This window comes from Thermobia domestica, chromosome 1 (assembly GCF_964235325.1).
Source record: "Thermobia domestica chromosome 1, izTheDome1.hap1.1, whole genome shotgun sequence".
Classification (NCBI taxonomy): domain Eukaryota; kingdom Metazoa; phylum Arthropoda; class Insecta; order Zygentoma; family Lepismatidae; genus Thermobia; species Thermobia domestica.
The window spans coordinates 98,996,384-99,014,580 of NC_137454.1; the positions used below are offsets into that span (position 1 = coordinate 98,996,384).

Below are 18,197 nucleotides of genomic sequence, written 5' to 3' on the forward strand. Positions count from 1 at the left end.
AAACACTTAGTCACACAAAGAAACAATGCACATAAAACACTCACGTTTCACATGCGACACAAAATTAGAAACTGAACACAGAGTTGTACACATAGAAGACATTCGAATACACTTACATATACAGGGTGTTTCAAAACAACACCGACAACAGTTAGGAGGTGAAGATAACACAAAAAGTATAGACCCACCTGGGTACACAAATGCTTCCTTTCGGAGTTATAGGCTCCGAAAATATGAAAATATAAAAAAAGGAATTTAAAGGTTCATAGCTCCAAAACTATGGGACCTATTGTAGTTATCAAATACCTTATTACCGTTTCACAGCTCAGTGTTTAATTGACACTTTATAACACGAACTTCCTGAACCTTGTGGTGGGAGCTACGGCACTGGGCAGGCCGGTAGCCAGCTCAAAAATGTAGGGGGGGGGGGAGATGCAAAGACGTAAGCAGAAATTTATTTCGGGAGCGGGGGTCCAAAACTTTTCAGGTAGTCCAAATTCAATATGAAGACAAATTGTATTAAAATTTGTAAAATCGCCCCCAAAATTAGGTGAACTTTACAGAAAAGTCGGGATTTCAAGGAGGGGAGTTTGAACTGGCAGGATCCACCTCCTGCGCGTCCCTGAAGTCATGCATCTTTTCATTTCTATATATTTGGGCTCAAATAGTTCAAATCCACTCCTTCTAGAGCACAGACACGATACTTTTTGATTTTCGGATCTGGCAACACTGACTCAATGATTTAAATCAACACAATGTGAGGACCAGCATTTGGTCTAGCTTGATTTCAGTTCGGGTAATCCCGAGTTCGATTTCCGGTGGGGGTACAATTGAACAACTGGAGTGGTTCGGATTCCACTATAATCAATAGCTCATCGTCTCCTTTATCGTATAGTCTCCTTATTATTATTATTATTATTATTATTATTATTATTATTATTATTATTATTATTATTATTATTATTAGTAGTAGTAGTAGTAGTAGTAGTAGTAGTAGTAGTAGTAGTAGTAGTAGTAATATAAAGATGTTATATTGTTGTTTAACTACACAGGAGACAAAATAATCTAAAGAACTACTTGGTGAATCATGTATTTTGGCTAAGTCGTAGAAAATCAAAAACTAGAAACATAATTTATTCATGAAAGTGACATTCAAACCAAATGTAGGTAGAAATGAATTAGTTTTGGTTTTCATGTTGATCACTACAGAGCAAAAACGATAATAGATAGCGAGAAACGGTTTCCAGCAATCGATTAAGAGTCGCAAGAATTTATTCAGTGCCGGATTTACGTATAAGCTATATAAGCTATAGCTTAGGGTCCCACTGTCTTGGGGATCCAAAAAATTACAGAAAAAAATGGATGTAGATTTCCAAGGATAAAAAAAGACAAGTTATAAAACTTACATACATCAACAATATTCTGTGTTGTGCAGGCTCCTATGACGTAAGTAATGGGGCCCTTCTTGCTAGTCTGTTGTCAAGGCTGCTTACGTTCTCTATGGACTGGCAACATGCAGGATGCATGCAGATAATTTGTCATTGACACTGGACAGCTGGACATATAAGGGGCCCCCATTACTTTCAATAGCTTAGGGCTTCATTAAATATAAATCCGATTCTGAATATATTGCATCTTCATCTTTAACTCTCTTCTAAAACCGAAAGTGACAGAAATTCACTATAACTTCCAGCTACATATAGCAAAAAAAAAAAAAAAAAAAAAAAAAAAAAAAAAAAAAATCCGATAAGAGATAACGAGACGTGTCTTTTTTCGTTTTGAATCGATTAAGCGTTCTAGTAGTACGTATTATCTATCTCCTCTCTTAATTCTCTGTTCAAATTGAAATGAAATGAAATCTTTGAGTTTGATGTCCCACGATTATGCCGGTTAGGCTAAAGGAGACGGTGAGGATGAGTAATGAATGAAATGGTGGAATGAAGAAAGTGGGTGGAAACGGGAGAACCCCGAGAAAATCCACGCACACGGTGTTTGTCCACCACAAAGTTCGCTTGGGGGGGGGGGCTGGGATCGAACCCGGGACCCCAAGCACCAGAGGTTAACACTCTACCACTGAGCCACTGCGGCCCTCTCTGCTCAAATTGGAAGTGGCAGAAATCAACCACTTCCCGGGTTTAACGTTGATCGCTATAGAGTGAAATCGGCAATAGATAGCAAGAAGGTTTTTCTGCAATCAATTAAGTGTCCCAAGAATATATTCCATCTCCACTCTATTCTCTCTACTGAAACCAAATATGAATAATAATTCACCAAATATCATCCAACTCCTTTACGTGGTGTGCACGTGGATCTCTTATTTGTTTTTAAAATTATGTAGGCTCTATGTTTAATTAATAGTGCTGAGTGGATTCTTATAACCAGAATGTTATCACTTCTATACGTACAATTTTAGATACGTGGCTCGGGTTTCATTTAGGATAAGGCCAGAGGTATTTCCACGTGAACCCTGTATAGAGAGGCAATTGATGAGGTGGTTAAATGAAGATATTATTCAAATGTTAGGAATTCACACCACAAGGCCCATAACCGAGCCTCTCATCAATTCTACTGACATCTTCTCCATTAAAGTAATATCTACCCTTAAATTTTCTCTGTGGTTAACAGATTTAATATCGCGTAAGTGACATTTCACCAATTTTACATGAGACAAAAGAACTGTTTAAAAACTAGCTTCAGCCTCATTATACGCGGTATTACTTTCAGGGAATAATAGAGCCATTTATCTTGATATAGGTGATCTTGATACCACTTACCCAGATTGTGCATCATCCTATAATGATTCTAATAGTATCAAAAACTCAAATTCGTCAACATTGGAGATACGCGGTGTGAAATCTCAGACTACGATATATAACTCCTTTAGCCTCTACCTAGTTAAAATGTATAAATTAATCTCTTGGGGTGCCACAGTGCTGAGTGGTAGAACGCTCACCTCTGTTGTGAAGTGCTCTTGGTTCGATCCCAGCTTATTAGAGTTTGTAATGGACAACAACGTGTCTGTGGACTTTTTTTCGAGGTTTCCCATCCTTCCACCCTTTCTCATACATCATTTTCATTCCACCAATTGTCTCATGATTATTTACTTTCATTAACCATCTGTGTGCTTTTTAGACTACAGGGCTAACTGCGAGACTTAAAAAAAAGAAAGAAAAAAAACTAATATTCTCGCAACCCTCTAACATTTCAGTGAAACACTTTGCACCGCAACTCTTCCCACTTCCTCGTTGGCACTTCTGCAGAAATTAATTTCTGGAAGACTGGATGTCTTGTTTTGTATCTGTAGCAATTAATCAACCTTCCTGAAGATAGCGCCATGCACATGAACACTAATTATAACACATACGCCTAAAATTAGTGGTGACGATACTGCATACAAAAAAAAAAAAAAAAAAAAAAAAAAAAAAAAAAAATTAGTGCTTTTATCAGAAAGAGAGTATTTCACATTCACATCTTAAGTCAGTCCCACTCCTTTTCATTAACGAAGCACTAATTTTGGAAAGTATCTATGCCAAAAAAAAAAAAAAAAAGTTCTATATTAGTGCTGACGATACTGTATAGAAAGAAAGTACTGTCTATCTCATAATGAAAATGAGATCAATCTTAATTGATTTCTTTGACGAGGCTGCTATTATAGATATTTTTATAAAAAGGCCTTGTGTCCATCTTAAACACAAATTAAACATAACTTTCTTACAAGACTGTCTATATTCTTTATTATAAATTAACGAGAAATGTTACAGTTTCAGAAGTATATCACTTCCTTCTTCAGACTACTATTCCAACTGAAATCATAGATAACAAATTATGTTACGTTATCTATGATTTCAGTTGGAATAGTAGTCTGAAGAAGGAAGTGATATACTTCCGAAACTGTAACATTTCTCGTTAATTTATAATAAAGAATATAGACAGCCTTGTAAGAAAGAGGCTGCTATTAGAGAATTTCTGCTAAAAGTAATAAATTTTTCTTCTGTCTGGTATCGTCAGCACTAATTTTTGATGTGTATGTGAATCTTCACGGAAGTAATCATTCAACTTTCTGATTTCTGAAGCCATAGAGCTAGTTGAAGTCAATTTTAAAAAGTAGTAGCCTAATTGGCCAATCTTACATGTATTAATCCATAAATCTAATTGTTTTGAACAAATAGACATGCTGAAGGTAAATCCATTTTTTTTGAGAAAATCGATTTTTTATGCTAATAAAAGATATTCATATCCATTAATAACCAGCTATTAAAAAAGATATAGCTACAGTTGGAAGTCGAAAATCCGAACTAATTGGAACCAGAGGTAGTTCGAATTTTCGAAAATGACCAAGAAAATGCCATTTAGGCTTAAATATAATGTACGGTATGCTCTTTTATTGATATAGTGGTTATGCAGTACTTACAGTAATTACAATACCGTACGTGAGGCTACTTACATTTAATTTTCCTGAAGAACCTGCTCGTACACTAAATTATAGTTTTCTTGTAACTCACACTTAAAATTTAACTTATATAGGCCTAAGGGAAAATAAAAATATGTATGACAAACAGTTACATATGAATGAGCTTTTCTAAAAACACAGACTTCACACAAAGCCGAAGGACAACGCTATTCTTTGTTTATCGCTAACGCTAAGACAAAATGTAAAAAGCTTCTAAGGACTACGTTTGGATTTTTGACGCTTCGGATTTTTGACGTCCTACTGTATGTTAAGATGGCACAGTACTAAAATATACTCCATCAATCCTTCGACGGCGAAAGTGCAAAACCTAGTAACTCATCGAAACCAAACTTTTCAGGAGGGCAAAAAAACCGTTCTGTTTTTACATTATCTTATATAAGATATGAGGTTTTAAAATTAGCTTTTTCGCGTTTTCTATTGGGTTTTCGTTTAGGAGCTTTTGCACACACGTAGATTCAGTTTGTGGGGAATTAAATTCAACCAGAATCTAAAATTCCATTAAAACAATGGAGATACAAAGTTTTGCACTTTCGCCATTCTTAGTTTACACTATGATTAATAAGATATAATAACCTAACACTATCATTAACCATTAAACTTTAATTTTAAAAATCTCTCAGTTAATGTTACCTATACATATTTGGTATAGATAAAAACCAGGCACGTACGCAGGAATTTATTTCGTGAAGGGTTCAAAGATTTGGGAGGATGTAAAAGGCCTATCCGGTTTGTCATAAGGACCAGACTGTGACATATGATCAGGTCGAAAGTTACTTTGCGTGCTAAATCGAGTCTGGAGATTCCAAATCGAGATGTGAGATATTTCAAGCATGTAACCTCGAGTGGATACGCCCTAGGTAATTCGCAGAAGATGCATATCCTTTATCATTATTATAGATTTTACTCAAACAATTTGACTTTTGACAATGTTTCATGCATATTTACCTTACGTGTTATACATCGTTTTTAAGCTTTCCATTATGTTTTTGCAATAAGCTCTCAATTAGTCTTTCCTTATAGTTTTTGATATATATATATATATGAACGACTTCAGTTTTTTTTATTTTCCATTGACATTAATGTTAATGTCTCGTGCTTTTTGACTATGTTCTATCCATTTTAAAACAATTTAGTTTTGGAATATAGAATCTATATAGCCTCTTCTACCTTTGAGCTGAGTTTCAGCCATCTCCCCGAAAGTCTGTTCACAAAATGGCCTGTAATATGAGGATTAATTATATTAAAATTTGTAATATCAACCCCTAAAATTAGACTAAATTTACAGAAAAGTTGGGATTTCGGGGCATTGTTGCGAATTCCTAGAACCCACTCTCTGCATACGTCCCTGATAAAAGCATTTAAAAATGTAAAAAAAAAAAAAAAAAAAATCCCACAAAATATTTCATTTAGAAGTATATTTTAGTTTTTTCCCGTTTATAACTTTATTTTGTCTAAGAAAAATAAATAAATAAATAAATTCAGTATAGTGGTAACATGATATGGCTCAAGTGCACATTGTTCACACTGTGAAACATAGTTTATAGAAAAAGTGTCATCATTCTGAAAGGTGTTGGAGCTACCATGCGGAACATCGCAGGTTGTCATATACCAAACGTATACATATATACACCACCATCATATATATATATATATATATATATATATATATATATATATATATATATATATATATATATATATATATATATATATATATATATATATATATAAAGCACAGTATACATTTTATGGGATGGATAGTAACAGGTTCGTAAATATGTCATCTAACAACTTGCGTTTTTTATGTTTCTGACACTTCAGCCGGGCAACAAAGATGGAAGAAACCGTGAAACCGTCAAGAAATGTAGTCATAAAAATGAAAACCACAAAATGTGTTGTATAAAAATGTGATGGAAGGGGAGAAGATGGAATTTTTAGTTCCTTCCAAGGTGAGCAGTAAAAAGCAATTGTACAGTAGCAATAAGGAAACAGAGAAGGGCATTCAAGTTCATATATTCGTTCTCTCTCTGTCTCTCTTTTTATTATTATTATTATTCTTGAAGGTTTTCATACTTCTTTAAGCTATCTTCTAAGATCTCATCTTTCTATTTCGTTTCGTCTTCATACACACACACGCACACATATATAAAAAATAACTGACTCTGACATATTTTTGGTCTATTTTACATAAAATTTGGGATGAAAGTTATATTATTTTTTTTGTATGCTCCTTTAGGCTAAAGAAAACGGATGATTAATGAAAATAGAGTTGCCTATAAGACAAAACTTTCTTCTGAAGGCGATCTCGTCTACAAAAGAGTGCCATGAGAGTTTGTTCAAGTTTAGCACCTCTTTCCAGCACCAAGGCTATATGTTGACGTACATGTACAGTTTAAGGTGGAATCAGGTTGAACTTAACCCTTTGCGTACCAGTAACATCTATATGGATGTCATGAAAACGTATCTCTTATTAAGGGACGTATTAACTCTGGAGATGATGAAATTTTTTAGTGGATGCAAGACTTAAGTTAGTTCTACTATTTCTCCCTAGGTGACAGCACCTTACTGACAGAAAATATAAAAATCTTTTGTCTCAGTAGATGGCAGGCCTAAGGGAGCATTCAATTACGACACACATGTGTTTGATTTGACGATAAATAATAAACAACTTCGAGATCGGAAAAGGAAAACCTTTGTCTTTGATCTCCGGTCAGTGTTGCTAACCTGAAACAACATAAAATTCCTTCAGAACATAAGAATTTCCCTGTTTCAGTCGAAATGTTCCACAGTGCAAATTATTCTTTTTATCAGTAATATGAATGCTCTCCTCACATGCTCACAATAACTATGCTGTGTATAATGCTCTAGACAGTCTTCTAACAGTAAATGAAACTGGTATTACAGCACGCACATAGGAAAATGACACCTGGAACGCAGGAGGTTAATTCAAGATACGATATGAGACAGATACAATTTCCGAGACGAAACACCACTTTCATGACACCTATCCGCTCAACATCTTGTCAAAGTCTTGTGCTAAGGTAGCAATCAATAGTTTAATCGTAAAATAAAAGAACATTTCTTTCCTGATCAAAAATTTTAACTAAACTTTTTCTATCACATAGAACTAGTCTTTATTATAGCATACACCAAACATTTTAGCATAATAGATAAACACAAATGGCGACTAGTTTGGAAAACTGGTCTCGCGAAAAAGTCCGCTCAATTATTCGATTTCTGTGGACGAAACATGTAACCGCGGCTAGTATTCATCGGCAGCTGGTAGAAGTTTACTAAGAGACTGTAATGCCTCATCAGCATGTCACAGAATGGTATCGAAAGTTTGCAGCTCTTAGAGAAAAGACACCGACGAGGAGCGCAGTGACCGACCCAGCACGGCAGAAACAGATTTGAACACAGCTCGCGTGGAGAAACTGATTCCGGACAACAGGAGGACCACAGCACGGCATCTGACGGTAGAATTGAGAATGTCGTTTGAAAGCGTTCGTCACATTGTGTATAGACGAAGAGATGAAACTCTTCATGACAACATGACTGAACACGCAAGGACACAATTTTTACCACGAGGGAATCTTCAAACCTATCCCACGATGTGACTACTCCCTCAACCTATATGAAGATTACGTCGAAAAATAACCTAATGTATGCACTATCTATTGGCTGTATTAGTTGTATGAAATACTTTTCACTGCAGGCTTTGTATGTAATTTTACTTTCTGATCACTCCTATTTAAAAGCATATAGTTTTGCTTTCTTTTACAGTTTATATTTTTCTTCTACAGGAATCAATGGAAGTTGCAGTTGATTTCAGCCGCTTCCGATTTCAGTGGAGTAAGGAGGTGTCTATATGTTTTTTAGATGCTGAATCCATATCAGAAAATATTTCTCGTTATCTTTTATCGTTGCTGCTCTGATACCAACCAACAAACAGACGGATGGAGGGACATAGACGTACTATAAGACTTTCCATACTCATTCATTGCATAGTTTGGAAATCTAAAGAATATACTGCAATTAGGCAACGCATAGGAAATAACGTCAGCAGTTGTAAGAATTACGTTTTTTTTACATGCACTCCATATTTTATAAATACAACCAGAAAATTATTATAATGATGTTTTATTAATAGAAGTTGTTCGAATTGGTGTTATTTGATACTATTTTACACTATTTTTTCTAACAAAAATCTAGAACTCGTTAAGAGAGATTTTCTTTAAAAAAAACAAACACCATTGTATTTGCATATAAAACAAAATAAAGAATAAAACTAGATCTAGACATATAAATTATAGCTTAACTGCCGCCCTGACTTGTACTCTTTTTTAGCTCTATCTGGTAAAATTTTACACGAACAAGAACAGTAAAGATTATCCTCTTTTTTACGAATTACTTTTGCTGTAATTAGAGCTTCTTCGAGAGCCTTAACCTTTTGCCTTAAACGAATAATCTCCTTTTGGTGTATTCGTCGTAGCTTCTTATCAAATTCTAATTCAGTATGGCAGCTAATCATATCAGTTTGAACAGATTTTGTGTTATTTAGCAATTTATTTTCTTTTTGTTCTCGTCGTTGCGCCAGAAAGAGTTCTTGTAAAGAGGTCATTCGTTTTAATTCTTTCTGAGTGCTAAAAAGTGTCTTTTCGAGTTGTTCGGCGTTGTTTCTCGCCGTAATCAGCGCTGCTTTCAGGTCAGCACACTGCTTTTTCAGCGATGACTTTTCAGCTTGTAATTGCCTAATTTGATCTTTTAATTGGTCAATCTCTGTTTTCATCTTAGACAGTTTTTCTTGAGCATAATTTTTATTGTCATTTTCTGTTTGTTTGCTACGAACTTCCGGTTTAGTTGCTTGTTTCATATCTTTACTATCTTGACCACTTCTCAGGTCAACAGTTTTGCTTTGTATGTCCACTTTTGTAGCAGCCTGTTTACGTGTGGTGGTGTCCCCTTTTGTAGCTTGTTTACGTACCTTGGTGTCCATTTTTGTAGCCTGTTTATGCAATTCCTCGTCACCTTTTAGTTTTCGCTTCAGCTGCTCAATTTCCCGTTCTAATTGCTTTCTAGTTTTAATTTCTGTTTTAAGTTCTGATTGAGTTCTAATCATCGTATCTAATTTACTTAAGTTCTCTGACTCAATAAATATTATTTTCTCTTGCATTTCATTGAGTTTAAGTTGAAGTTCTTTCCTTTGTTCTTCCAATGATGTGCATTTATTATACAATACCTCATTATTATGCTCTATTTCAACGATTAAGCTTTCTTGATTCTTCAATTTTTCGATCAGCTTACATTCGCACTCTTTACCTGCTTCGACCAGATTTTCCTTCGGAGGATGTTCAGCTTCTTTGGTTGTTATACAAGAAGACAGATGTTCACTTTCATTTGTTGTGGAAGGAGGACAAGAGGAAGGAATTTTGATTTCGTCTTGACAAGTTTTCATACTTCTATGAGAAGCACAGACATCAGGTTCAGTTGGTCGTGATGTCTTTTTAGGAGACGAAATTGGTTTACTTTTAATTTTACTTTTGTTTTCATTAGATATGACATTTGTTTTCTTGTGATGTTGATTCTCGACTTCACGTATAACATTACCTTTAGTTGCTTCGGTTTTATTTTTATGTACTACTGTTGTTGGTTTCTGTAATATTACGGTGTTTTTCCTATTAAAAATGCCTTTACTCTCTTTTTTAGTTTGTTGAGTCTTATTGACAATCTCCGGTTTATGGCTCTTCTTTTCTTGAGTAGATTTCTCATTTCTAGGGGTGACTTGAGAAGTAACTATCGGAACTTTCTTTGTATTATTAGCAACAAGGCTTGAATCAACATTTTTAGATTGTGGTATTTCAGGTTCAACTGATGCCTCACAAATATTTGGTGATTCTCTTTCGAATTTCCTTTTGTTGCTAGACGACACTGGCTGAAAATTTTCCTCCTTCGCTGATTCAAACAGCAAAGCTTTCATATTCTTGATTTCTGGCTCTTGTGTTGTATCAGCAAACAAATCTTCATTACTATACGCAATTACTTCTAAACCAGTAACTTGGTTATTCTCATTAGGACAACTCAACTTTTTCTCAGAGAGGGTGGCAAGCTCTTGTAATATGCATCTAGTTCTTCGCAAAATTTCTTGTTCAATAAGGTGCCATTTGAGAACAGAACTGAATGTTTCTTTTTGGTACAGGTTTTCTTGAATGTTTTTGAGTGTTTCTTCCGGAGTATATTTTTCCGAAAAGAAAAGGGGAACAGTCGACTTCTGACTCTTTGATTCAGGACTTCCAAAAGTTCCTTTAATTATTTCCCCATCACTTTGTGAGCTCCCAAGATTCAATTTCCCAAAACTTTCAAATTGTGTTTGACCATCGCGAGGACAAACAATTTCTAAAGAAGATTCTTTTAGTTGTCCCTCGGCACGTTTTAATATTATAACCGAAGAAACGAGATTGTTCAGTAGGAAATTCTGTTCTCCACCATAAGCCTTTTGGATATCTTTTTTAGCATTTTTGTTCAGCACTAATAATTCTTCTATATTGCCTGAAGGTATTCTGTGGTGCTGATCAATTGCTTCTTCGTTGTCTCTTACTGTGACAGTGTTCCAAACGTTAATCGCTGCATCCTGCTCAAGGTTATTCGTTATTATTCGGGCATCTTCTGCATCATTTGTTGTATCTGTGGTATTTTCTATTGCTTCGACGTTATCAATACTAACTGCTAAACCTTCATGGCTAGTATGGATCTTAAAAGAGTCGTCTAGAGATGGTGGTTGCAACAATTTTACAAAAGCAAAGTCACCATCGGTATCATATGCCGAGGAAACCTCTGAAACTGCTCTTCTTAACTCATTTATTTCTCTATATTCTTCATCAGTTGAAAATTCACCCGTAAAACTAACGAGATCTTCTATCACAGGCATTTCCATTTCGGTAATACCTTCATAACTTTCTGAATCATCGTCTGTCAGGCTCAAACGTATGAGATTAGAGTCTTCAGACAAATTCATTGTTCCTATCGGTGATGGTGGAGTATCTGTAAGTGATCCTAGTTCATTACTGTCTATATTATTTCGCATTCTAGCAATATATGTTGGATTATCACCTTCAACTGAATCGTTTTTGTCAATTTTCTGCAAGTGTTCATTTCTATCATCAATCAGTGATTCATTTAGCTTATCACCGAAATCACCACACATGTCAGAAGCGTAACCTTTCTTTTCCAGCTGTTTCGAATCACAAATGGAAGCTCGTTCATTTGCTGTACATTTTTTCCCTCGATTATTAGCAGTAATAAAACTTCCCTTCGCGCCTACGATATTATCAACTCTCGATAAAATTTGTGCCCCTTGAATAGAATCACAGTTATTTTCTTCCTTTGACGGCATCTCTTTAGAAAATAATCCATTGAAGGTTCTCCAAAATAAGTTAGCATTACTCCTCACCATTCGGTATACGATTTCGGTGATTCTACTATATCAATCACTCAAACATTTGAATACGATTTCTCCATCGCTATCAATATTTGTTGAAACTGCTCCGTGAAAAAAAAAATGTCTTCTGTAAACCTAAGGTGTTTATTCTTCCTATCAGCAGCCCCAATATTTAATAGTGACACTTTACAGCATAAACTGAACAGTGATGTATTTTCAAAGGCGCAGAAATTCAAACGTGTCTACAAGATGCTCATTTCGACATCGAAGAAAATCTGGAAAACAGATGAAGGATATATTAGCTTTGGGATATATTTTATTTTGGGATATACTAGGATATATTAACATTAACTCAGCTCAGGAAGTAATACTAGATCATTAACCATGGAAGTTTTGCAACAGAAACCACGATAATCGTGTTCTTCATCGTCTCACTGCTTTTTCAGTTATGCTTTCCCTATTTTGTAAATGATAGTGTCATTTCTTAATACGAACCTGACCTCGATAAAAAATAAATAAATAATTAAATAAAACACCGACAAACTTTTAATTTGGCTAACTCTTTGCACACGGGATAAATAGGACCGCGAAAATCACAGATACGAAACATGTAGTACTAAAGGAAATATCTGACTCTTAACCACTCTGTTCTACCCATTCCCTCAATACTGCCATTCTTCTAGAGGCAGAAAACTTCGACACGGGGAAAGATCATTTACCAACATCTCAGACAAGGAGGATTTCGTAGGGACGTAAAGAGAATTGAGGCTTATCAATTCTTCTCGATACAAGGTATAAGGAAAATAGAACCATAAAATTCAGTCTACCATTTAAGGTGATTATTTCCCTGGATATGTCGAATTTTACCTCTAAAATTTTCTTTTTTCCCTTAATTTTGCTACAGACTTTTATCTAGATTAGGAGAATTTTTCCTTTAATCTACGAAGAAGTACTGAGTATTGTCCTCAAAAACTATGCATTTCAGAGGTAAGCATTCCCCAAGTATTCTGATTGATCTGCTACCTGTTCCCTAATGGTGTTGCAGCCAGAGCTGTGCTCTTATCGACTTGCTTGTCATATTAAGAGGTTAAAATGGACAGATAGTAATACATAGTTAACGACTAGAGGCTTAAATTAAGATGGTCAAGTCAGACAGATGGCAAACTTATCAGGTTTTACTGTCCTAGTTTTCTAGATACATTTCATTTTGGAAGAAGACTACTGCCTACTGACTTGTAATTGACCAAGATAACTGTCTGTCTTATCTACCTTTCTACGCTTTTAGTAGATTACGAATAAGACTACTCTATGGTCGGGGAAAAGTGGTGACTAGCAGATAGATGCACATGCTGTAAACAAAACAAAGTGGAAGGTTGTTCTCCAGCCATTGTTTTTTTTTTTTTTTTTTTTCTAAATAGTGTATCAAATATGTCAAGTACTGTATTTTTTAATTTATAAATATAAGGTACTAGCAGCGTTCACCCCGCTTCGCTGCGGTCACCCCGGAACGCAATAAACTTTGTTACTTAGATAATTTTTACTTTTTCGCTTTCAAATTGCAGTAAATGTTAACATTATATCGCCTGTCATTTATGTTAACCCGCCGAGTGACACGGTCATGCGGGTTGCATATAAATACGTTTATTTTTACCTATGATGAACTAATAACAAAGGATTTGTACGTATGGACACCTGATTGGTCAATTATCTCAAGACACTGGTAATTAAAAATTAAAGTGATATGATAAAAACCATCTAGGGTCCAAATCCTAACAACCCCCCAAAAATGAAAGAAATCGGTTCAGCCGTATTAGCGTGATGAGCGGACAAAGGATTTTGTGCGTTCTCTTTTATATATATAGATAAACTATGCTGTCATATTATTTCAATTATAGAATTAGGACTTATATCCTAACCAATATCCTAAGTTTTTTTTTTTTTTTTTTTTTTTTTTTTTACCACACCTGCTGTCCCTATTGTTGCAAAACCTTCGGTAACATCACCTGAAACATATCATGAGTTATCTTTAACTGTCAGACGCCAATTTTCCTTAACCTCACACCAATCTTCAGTGTGTTCAGATTTTAGTCTGCGAACTACAGAGGAGGTTAAAAGTATCTAGGTATTTGAAAAATCCTGTAAGTTCTGTAATATTGATTCTTATTTATTAAAAAAACAATACATGTCCTTTGTTAGATAAGAAAACAAAAGAATACGTTAACTCTCAACATAGGAGAGTATTTTGTTAACTAGCTTTCTCAAACAACCAGGAATACAATTGACACTTTTCTGAAGAAAATCTGGATTTAGAAGTTACTGTCCATGTTCATCACTGAGGCTATATGAGACATAAAAATACAGCTTAACATGAAATCCGATCTACATGAACTCTCAGTGGGAATCGAACCTCGGGTCACCTGTGCCGAATGCAAATTTTGTGCACAATTGTAAAGTTTCAATTCAATTACCTTAAGGTCAGAGGAGCAAGTTGGTTCGTCAGTGGAGTACTCACGTCTGGTGCCAAGGTTCTTAATTTCCAAACCAAGTGAATTTTCTGAATATAGCTATCATAATCTTAGTTTTTTTTTCTTATGGTCTTCCCGGGTTCTTCAACTTTTTCCTCTCTCAATTATTCCACCATAAGCCATTTATTATTGCTGTTTTATAGTGTACCGAAGAGCTTAAGCGAATGATTTAATTTGAAAAAACAACATCCTACACATTTGTCAGTTTTGGTATAGCGATAACTAATTACAGATAGACTAAACATGGAAGAGAAATATAACGAAAGTAAGTAGAGGTAAGGCTTTCTCAAGTTATTTCATACCTGGAACCCTTTGATCATAACTTTTAAGTGTGTAGCCTCCTTTATTTACACTTTTATTCCAATTATATTTTAAACAATTCTTTAATTAAAATTTTATTCGGTATGATATATTGTATCTGACATAAGGCCTAGGTATAGACATAAAAATAGGCCTATGTCTATCAAAATAAGAAATTAAAAATAGTCTTTGAAAATTTATTTTTCCGCTACTATATCTCGTTCGCGACCCCCAGGTTGAGAAACCTTGGTATATGTAGGCTCAGTGGCGGATCTAAGGAGGGACTATAGGGGCTATAGACTCCAACCTTGAAGCTCAGGTATACACTGGATAAAATGGGCTTCAATCCTGCTTTACACTGAATAAAATAGCAAACTATGGTTTAGTCCCTCCCTTAATCATATCCTGGATCCGCCACTGTATAGGCTTTCCCATTAACACCAATTTAACCAACTACATACACATGGTACTTTGTAGATATGTCAATGATGAATTTTTCAATAGAGACTACCTAAGATTGCTGGACGATATTTTCAATGCCAATATTCATTCAATATTTAGTACATCAAAATCTAATCCTAAAATAGAATATCAGATTTAAATACCTTCTGGTATCAAGATAACATTGATTGAGGGTCAACTCGCCTCCCGCCGACCATATAAGAACTTAATCCCTGGACTCTATTCTTAAAGTAATTTGACAATTGAAACTACATTAAAAGTAGCCTAGATTAGCTATAATTTAAATTGTAATCAATACTATTTGACAAATGCCAAAGAGCAGTGTCATTTTTCGAAATAATTCAGAATAGACATTGGGGGAAGAAGTGAAACGCAGTACATATGCAATAGAGACATTGTGCCATTATTCTAATGGAAAATGATACAGATTGCGCAACATGGAAAAAGAAGAAAAGGAAGAAAACGAAAAAAGAAAAAGATGCTGTTTGGGGCATGTCCAAACAGCCACGCAAAATGGGTCTTTCTGCCAGAAGGACAAAGATATGAGTACCTCAGTAAGATGTGTGATCTCCTCGGACACTAATGCACATTCTTAATCTGTTATTCATGCTGCCCTAGTCCTTGGGGAATATTGTCCCACTCTTCTCGCAAGGCATTTGTCAGTTCTTGCACAGTTCGGGAGAAGAGTTCGTTGAGAAACACGTCTGCCAAGGACATTCTAGGCATGCCAATAGGATTAAGGTCTGGAGAGTTTGTAGACCCTTGCATACGTGTAATATTTTCATGTTCAAGTGTATCCGATAGTTCAACGGTCCTGTGTGGAAACACATTATCGTTCATAAACAGAAAGTCTGGACCAATCGCAACCCGAAAACGACGAATATGATTCAGAAGAATCTTTCTGTAATACTACTGCTGCCCCACTCAAAGATATAAAGCGGAGTTCTGACATTGTGCGTAATGTCTGCCCACACCATCACACCTTGGCCATAGCGATCACATTCATGAGCATTCGTTGTGCATAGCATGTTCCCCGCTCCCTCCGCAGTAACTAGTGGCCAGAATCACTTGTGACAGTAAAACTGGATTCGTCGGAGAACACACCTCTGGACCACTTTTGCTGATCCCAACCAACATGTTTCTGACACCACTGTAACCGTTCGCGACGTTGGCGTGATTGAAGTGGGATGCATTTAACAGGCTTCTGTGCATACAAACCAACTTGATTTAAGCACCGCGAAGTGGTTCTGGCGGATACATGTGTACCGGTAGCGGTTGCAAGGTCTGCAGTTATCTGACGCGAAGTGCACTGTCAGTTCCTTTTCGCTATTATGGATACATATCGATCGTCTTGAGCTGTGGGCTTTCTTCGACAATCACAGGCATGCTTTCGCATCGCATTTCCACTTTCCGCGGTCTTTTTCACTCGTGAGATGACATTCCCATTGCTGTCGCCACAGTAGCGACATTTTGATCAGCTTATGGCTTTCCAACTGCACGTTCACGATCGTACACACTCAAATATTGTCTTGAAGCCAATTGTAGTTAATTATTGTCCCATCACACTGAACTGAGAACTGAGTTCCACCATCTACGGAGCTATTTACGTCGAACACCTCATTGCATGCACTTTCGACTGAATACAGAGCTTTCGCGCATTGCCTTTTATACTGATAACAGGTAATGCTCAACTACGCCCTTTGCATTGCATTTGACTGTAAAATGGTAGGCTGGTGGGAATGCTACGTGGCACAAATCAGTTTAAGATATCAGTAAAATTTAGAGCCAAAGCACAAAACTGAACTTGGAATTATCCAATTGATATTGGTAGTAGTCAGGAATGTAATGGGCACTATACGGCAGTACACCTAATATCATTACAGTCCAACACCCGTAACACACCATGCGTTCTCTTTAAATCTGTATAGTCCACTTAATGTCTTTATACATTTTACTTTTTGAAAACGATCTAGAGTATATGGACCAAAACATTACACCACAAGTCATAGCATTGGCATATTATTGTATCACAACTTTATCAATGTATTTTTGTATATGCAGAATGCTATATAGCCTGGAGACGATGAGAGAACTAAAGACGAAACACATTAGCCAAATGATAAACGTGATTCATATGTCCTCCACAAGTCTTGATTATAATTCCTCATTACGTTCTACAATGATCTGTGAGTTCTTTTCAACACATGAGAGTTCAAAGCAATCGTTACAGTGGCTATCCTGGGCCAGTAATGATGGTTTGCACAGCATATGCTTCAGATTTCAAAATTCCCACGCATGCCCAAGTATAAGGGATTATGGTTAGGTTCCATAACTTGGTCATGTTTTCTTAGAGTCATCTGTAGTCAGAAACTGTATCTCCATTGTCTCCAGACTCTATAGACACCCTATAAATAAATCAAAGACAGAGACAAACAAGGCAAAAGTGAAGAAAAAATTACCAGGTAACGATATATCATAGACTACGTCGAAGCCCATTACATAATAATAGAAACTGGCTTCATATTTGGTAGTGAAAATACCTCCTGTGGGGGCCTTACCAGGAAGATATACGATGTTTGAGCAGGATTTGTGTTCACTACATAGAGTAACTCACTTCTATGGAGTTTTGTCCACGAAATTCGTATCATAATTGTTGCGTTTTCATGTTCTTAGCAACAATATTATTGAAAATTTTTGTTCTTAACTTTCTTGTAGACAGTAATTAATTTTGATAAATTAAGTGGCAAACTAATCTGATAAGACGGACAATCAGAAGTAACGAGTTTTAAGAATTAGACAGTTGACAAAAGTTTCTCAAGAATGTTCTTTTCGTTTACCTGAACACGTCAATTCCAGATCTCAGACGTGGCGATTTAAATTTCTGGCTGGATGAACTACATAACATAACATTAGGCATATGGCAGTTCTATTTCTTAATATGGAAAAGCACATGTAGCATACATCGCTCTTGTATCCTTGTATGTAATTGGGATCCTACTGTAAG

At 35.7% G+C, this 18,197-nt stretch overlaps 1 protein-coding gene across 1 annotated transcript; it reads right to left on the reverse strand.

Annotated features, from left to right (window-relative positions):
- Positions 1-8,709: 8,709 nt before the first annotated feature.
- LOC145687621 (uncharacterized) lies at positions 8,710-17,801 on the reverse strand. Its single transcript, XM_081761090.1, has 2 exons — positions 17,653-17,801; positions 8,710-12,181 (listed from the first exon to the last, which is right to left on the reverse strand). Exon 2 carries the CDS (start codon positions 11,919-11,921, stop codon positions 8,766-8,768), a length of 3,156 nt encoding a protein of 1,051 aa, XP_081617216.1. The 5' UTR covers positions 11,922-12,181; positions 17,653-17,801; the 3' UTR covers positions 8,710-8,765.
- Between the last annotated feature and the right edge of the window lie 396 nt (positions 17,802-18,197).